Source organism: Lemur catta, chromosome 22, assembly GCF_020740605.2.
Source record: "Lemur catta isolate mLemCat1 chromosome 22, mLemCat1.pri, whole genome shotgun sequence".
Classification (NCBI taxonomy): domain Eukaryota; kingdom Metazoa; phylum Chordata; class Mammalia; order Primates; family Lemuridae; genus Lemur; species Lemur catta.
Genome location: NC_059149.1, coordinates 30,331,410 through 30,337,409, shown reverse-complemented (window position 1 = coordinate 30,337,409; position 6,000 = coordinate 30,331,410). Strand labels below are relative to the sequence as shown.

At 47.8% G+C, this 6,000-nt stretch overlaps 1 protein-coding gene across 1 annotated transcript in view; it reads right to left on the bottom strand.

The window, feature by feature from the left end:
- Positions 1–367: 367 nt before the first annotated feature.
- Positions 368–6,000, bottom strand: part of CSMD1 (CUB and Sushi multiple domains 1) — a 1,229,803-nt gene continuing 1,224,170 nt past the window's right edge. Inside the window, exons 67-70 of the mRNA XM_045535313.1 lie at positions 5,803–5,915; positions 4,952–5,039; positions 4,225–4,357; positions 368–661 (exon numbers count right to left, since the gene is read on the bottom strand). Coding sequence (XP_045391269.1) covers positions 502–661; positions 4,225–4,357; positions 4,952–5,039; positions 5,803–5,915 — 494 coding nt within the window. The 3' untranslated portion in view covers positions 368–501. The remainder of the gene's footprint in view (positions 662–4,224; positions 4,358–4,951; positions 5,040–5,802; positions 5,916–6,000) is intronic.

Below are 6,000 nucleotides of genomic sequence, written 5' to 3'. Positions count from 1 at the left end.
CAGAAAGGTGTCTTCTTCAAGAAAGCTTTTTATTTTTTTTTCCAGAGTATTCGTGTTCATGGGGGTTAATTAAAAAAAAAACCAAAACACACACACACACATATTGTGGTGCTACCATTTTGTCACCACACCCGCAGGGTGTATCCACGTGCCCAGAAGATTGCATTGAAAGGCATCCCGCAACACGGACGTGTGACAATCGGAGGCGTGGGGTGTGACGCGGCGGCCCGACCCGGCCGTCTGTCTCCCTCGGGCATGTCTGGATCCCGGGCGGATGCGGCCAGGCGTCTGGAATCCACCTGCGGAATGACGATGCACGTGTGGCTCCATCCGCAGAAGACGCCGGCACGTCCGCGTGGAAGTCCCCGCTGTGCGGAGGCCGGCAGGCGGCGGGGCACTGCAGCCAGGCGAGTCCCAGGGAGAGTGGTCTATGGCACCAAAGGAATCACTGCTTGTCCGTCGGAGGTATGGCTATGAACCCGTCCTGCCGGGGCGCCGGGGCTATACCACCGTGCACACCGTGTTCAGAGTCGTGTCAAACCTCACGGCCTTGGCTTCTGTGGGTTTTAAGTTTGTGTCGTACATGGGGTTTTCAAAGGAAGCTTGTCCATTGCTGCTTTCATGGCCGGCGTAGCCGTTGTACTGAACTTTGGGTCTTGTTCTAGGAGGAAGAGAGGAAGCCGACAGTGAGAGTCCCGATTTCAATGAAACGTGCACAGCAGCTCGGGTCGGGGCGAGAGGGGCCCCCGCATGGAGAGCCGTGCGGGGAGAGGGTGTGCACGTGCGCACATGCCTCGGAGCTTGTTTGTTTTAAACTGGTGGTCGGGATTATAAAGAGGGTTTAAAAAAATTTAAGCAATTTCCAAATCAAGGAATAAGCTATGCTTCCTTCAGATGCTCCCGGGAAACCGGGCAGGTCTCAGAGCTGGCGTGGGAAGGATCTCGGCTGGGTCCCTCGAACCGTGGACAAGTCACGCGGCCCTGGGTCGCTGAGCTGTCCCCTGCTCTGTAAAACAAGGATGCGAAGCACGACATCTGCCCTTTGGGGCTGCTAAGATTGACCTAAGTTACACTTACAGGCTCGCAGTTCGCTGTCATTCCCACCATTCACTAAACGTTAGCTAGTTTTGAGTTTTTGTCTCTGGTGAGAGAAAAATGAATCTGTTGTAGGAAAGAAGCTAGACCCATGACTAAACTATTATTAACATTTTAGGGTTAAAAGAAAACCCCGACACACACTCCATGATGAGAGAGTCAGAGAGTTTTTAGATTTAAAAGACCTAAACATATCTGGTCTGGTTCCTTTTATAATTTTCCTTTTTCCAGAAGAAATTACATAAAAAAAACATGCCAGGCGGCAAAGACAGAACTTTAATAACATAATTTGATACTGGAGGTCAATGAATATTTGCTTTCATTGCTTACTAGGTTTTCTTAAGTTGCCAAATATTCACTAAGATAAAGAGGAGTGGAGCCGGCCTGGCCTCGGGACCAGCGTGCGCCGGGGGCAGCTGTCCCTGCAGCAGCGAGGTCTGAGTCACTGATTTGGAAAGTGCCCGGCAGCAGAAGTCAGCGAACACATTCGCTCTCTCGTGAGTGGCGTGAAGACCTGGCCAACATGCTCTCTCGGTCACCGGGACCAGAGTCACCCCTGTCCCCTCCTTGCTTGGGACATGCACGACCACTCGGATCCCATGCAGCCGCCCCGGAGAGGGGAACCTGGCCGACCCAACCAGGAGGCGGTGGGGTCAGGACCTCGGCTCTGCCTGGCAACACAGCTTCCAGCTCACCCGCAGGAAAGGGACTCAGAAATGAGCAGAAACGAGGAGAAATACAAAGCCAACTCATCAGCAAAGGTGTCTCCGCAGAGGCTGAGAAGCCAGTGGGGCGGGGAGGGGTGCTCAGGGCCTGACGGGTCCCTGGAGAGTGGCCAGAAGCTGGAGGAGGTGGCCTGGTGGCTGCAGCGCTCGGCACCTGCCCTGGTTCCTGCTTCTGCGAAGCTCCTGGCATCCCTCGCACGGCACAGGAGTGGGGAACTAAAACCCCAGAGACGCAGACGTCCCCGCGGCCTCATGGCCACCCGGGGAGCCGGGACACGGGAGAGCGTCCACGTTCCAGACAGCGCTGGATTTGGAGCAGCGCTGGGAAGGGAGGGAACCCAATCAGGACAACACCGGATCCCCCACCCAGAGGAGGATTCGCATCTGTACAAAAACAAGTGAAATCTCCCGCCCGTCTGGTTGTGCAGTCTGAGACCCGTTCCCATGGCGACACCCTCACCCAGGCAGCTGTAATGACTTCCGAACATCGTACGGAGGCTTCTAGGGTTTAAGGACTAAATCTGGGATGTATATTGAATATACCCCCCATGCCAGATATAAGCAGAAGTCACATTTAATTCATGTGAAAATGCATATAATCGCGTGGGAGTATCTTTGCAAAGGACAAGACAATCTGAGATTCCCGTGAAGGTTTGCGTCTTGGGAGGCACAGCTCTCTCAGGCGGGGATGCTGCCCAGCTCCGGGCACAGAGGCCAAGACGGGACTATCTGGGGTCTCCCTGCTGACCAGGACAATGTCGAGAGCTGAAGGGAGACAGCTTAAAGGGACCAGACCCTTTCCTGGGGGGAAATGTGGATGCCAAGACAGCACAAATGAATTTGTAGGAATTACAAATTCCTGTAGTATGTGTCTCCAGAAGGTGTTATATTACCGAGAGAAATTGGTGAAAGAAGATATATTTTTAATTTATATCTCTTTAAGAAGAGAAGCACCTCTAATTATGGCATTTTTAAATTTTTTCCAAATTAAAAAAAATACAGATATGTCAATCTTCAGTTTTGTAAGTACCGTCTGAAATTCCTTTCACTGGCTTATATATATATATATATATTTTTGAGACAGAGTCTTGCTGTGTTGCCCGGGCTAGAGTGAGTGCCGTGGTGTCAGCCTAGCTCACAGCAACCTCAAACTCCTGGGCTTAAACGATCCTCCTACCTCAGCCTCCCGAGTAGCTGGGACTACAGGCATGCGCCACCATACCCGGCTAATTTATATATATATATATATATATATATATATATATATATATATATATATATATATATATATATATATATTAGTTGGCCAGATAATTTTTCTATTTTTAGTAGAGACGGGGTCTTGTTCTTGCTCAGGCTGGTCTCGAACTCCTGAGCTCAAGCGATCCACCTGCCTCAGCCTCCGGAAAGGGAAGACATGCAGGCCAGCAGCTGAAGCTATACAACTTTGAAGCAACATTCTTGCTACTTTGTATTTCAAAAACAAACACAAGACAGCACACATTTAAAGAAGATATTCCATGAATTATTTAAAAAAATAACTTTCTCACACAAGTTTTTTGTTTTAACCAGGATTAAGTGGAAATATCTATGTTATATAAATAAACATTTGGCTCATTTAACATACTTTAACCTTACTGTAGAGGATTATAATTTTTTTTCTTATTACTTGCAGATAATGCTACTATTTCAAATAATGTTTTAGAGTAGTTTGGCATCGTCAACTTCCTCCAGGTAACATATTATCCATATAGAGATGAAACATATGAGACATTTATAATTCCTCCAAAATCATTTCTTTTTGGCATTTATATAAACCCCTATGAAAGGTTCTATTGCATTAAAGTGGCTTTTCCCTGGGTTTTGACATTTTCCTTTTAGTATGGTTTTGCAAATTAGTAGACATTCAGAATACTTTTTCAGGAGTGGAACATCTAACAATTCTTAATATATAAAGAGAGCGCTAAATTTTTGTTTGTTGAAGGAAGGAATCGATAAAAATGTATCGATCACAAATGCGTGGGGTTGGAAGCAGCCACGGAGAACACGGTGTTCGCCCTTTTTCCTGGGAGGCAGAAAGACCGTCCCAGTGTTCTGGTGGCTGCCAAGAAGCCTAAAGTGGGAACAGACTGCTTTACTTCATCTTCCAACTGAACAGGAAACAGAGCATGTTATCTCTCAACCAAGTCGTTTATTCTCTTATCACTCTCATCTGTCCTGATGAAAAAGTGGGACAAAAAACAAAACAAACAAACCCTCAAAACACAACAGAAACCTTGACACGTGTGCATTCTTAACGTGAGAGATGATAGCATGTAGCAACATGAAACATACATGCACGGGAGCGCGAGTGCACGCACGCTGCTCAAACCCACACTTCACACGCGCACCACGTTGACAGTACCTGTGTTTGTAGAGGTAAAACGCGAACCCTGATAAAATGAGAGCAAAGAAGGGAACCAGAATGGCCGCCGCCACGGAGCCGCTGCTGGTGCCGTGGTACTGACTGGAGGGGTCCTGGTCCGAGCTCGAGGGATCTGGAAGGTGAGAGGAATACTCAGTTTGCGGTGGTTGTACTAGGCTTAAGCAAAGACATGAGGATGATAAATTTTATAAATGGATAAGTTTATAATCTCCACAAGCAGGAGTTGCAGTTCCACAGGGAACCAGCTGACAGTCTTTCCCAGAGACTTTAATGTCCACTTTTATCACCAAGATAGGAAAAACTATGTCCTAGTAACACGCAACAGTACTGGAAGGACCCTCACATTGGAAACGTAAGAAAGGCAAAAGGGTCGCTATAGGTCCTGACTTTTGGTTTTAGTCACAGATATTTGCATTTTCATAAAAATGGACTGAAAGCGTTTGTACGTTTTTGTCCACAAAGATCAGTGCTGTTTGCTGCTTTCTCCCGTCTTGGGGCCAGACTCAGCAGAGTATCTGTCATCGAAATTACAGTGATCGCGTTAGTTCCAGCTCTGTGTTTGCCTGTTTCGCTGTTCCTGAGACTCTTCCAATCCTGATGTTTGTCTGTGTTTCTCCTGGAGCCTCGCCCTGTCCCCTCCCTCTCAGCCTGGTCACTGGAAGGCCACACGGTCACTCGCTTTACAAACATCTCAGGTGAGACTCACCTTGCCTTTCTAGCTTGAATTTTCCAAAGTCTTTTCCATGTATGTCCCCTTGAAAAGTAAATCCTCCCCTTTCAAGTCCAGATGACACCTGATACATAGCAAAGGAAGGAGAGAAAGAAAAAAGAACAAACAGGAATTAACAGTGGTATCTTCTTTTATCATAATATGACTGCACTGTCTCGGATGCAGATGCTACAGGTTAAATAGTTTATTTTTGTGCTCTCTTTAGTGACGCATTTATAGTTAAAAATCAGAAATCCATCCAGACTTATATAAATCCTCAACTAACTTATATAAATGCTTACTCTCTCATTCTGACCTCTGAAATGGCAGTACATCTTACGACATTTCCATATGTTCACCAACCGTCCTGAGGGGACAGACATGTGAGTTGGTAAATGACCTGTATTACATGAAAATCACTTTCTGCACGTTGTTGGCCTGTGTCTGTCAGGTGAGGCTGTACACCCTGAAGTCAGATAGCAAATTAGAACTCAAACGAGTGGGTAACTTGCAAAGAAGGATTTTCAGGGGAATATGTGCTCTTGGAGGATTCGGGGTTGCACCGCTCTTAGGATGCAACGTGGTGTTTATAGCGCAGAACCTGGATTTGGGGTCTTGTTTTCTTCTCAACTGTAACAGTGACAGCTGGCCCCCTTGTCTCTCATTTCAGAGCCCTGGTTCCTCCCCTTGTGACATGAAGGGGCAGAACGGCCCTGCTGGCCAGAGGGACAGCTGAGCGCTCCAGGCAGACACAGCACTGCTGCGCTCAGAGGTCCTGGTGCCCGGCCTGCCCTCCGCGCGGACGGAGGTGACTAGGAAGCCCGTCACAGACCCCACAGGGTACTTACGTAACCATCCAGACCCCAGTCGTCGTTCTCAAACTTGCTCACGAAGATGTCTACCGGGCCTTTACTCTGGAAGGCTTTCAGGAGTAGGTGGGCCTCCTCCTTCTTGTAAACGCCTGCGAACAGACCAGCCGGTCAGCCCTGCCTTGCAGGAATCCACAGGGTTAATGATTCAGCCATTTGATCCATGAGACAACCACA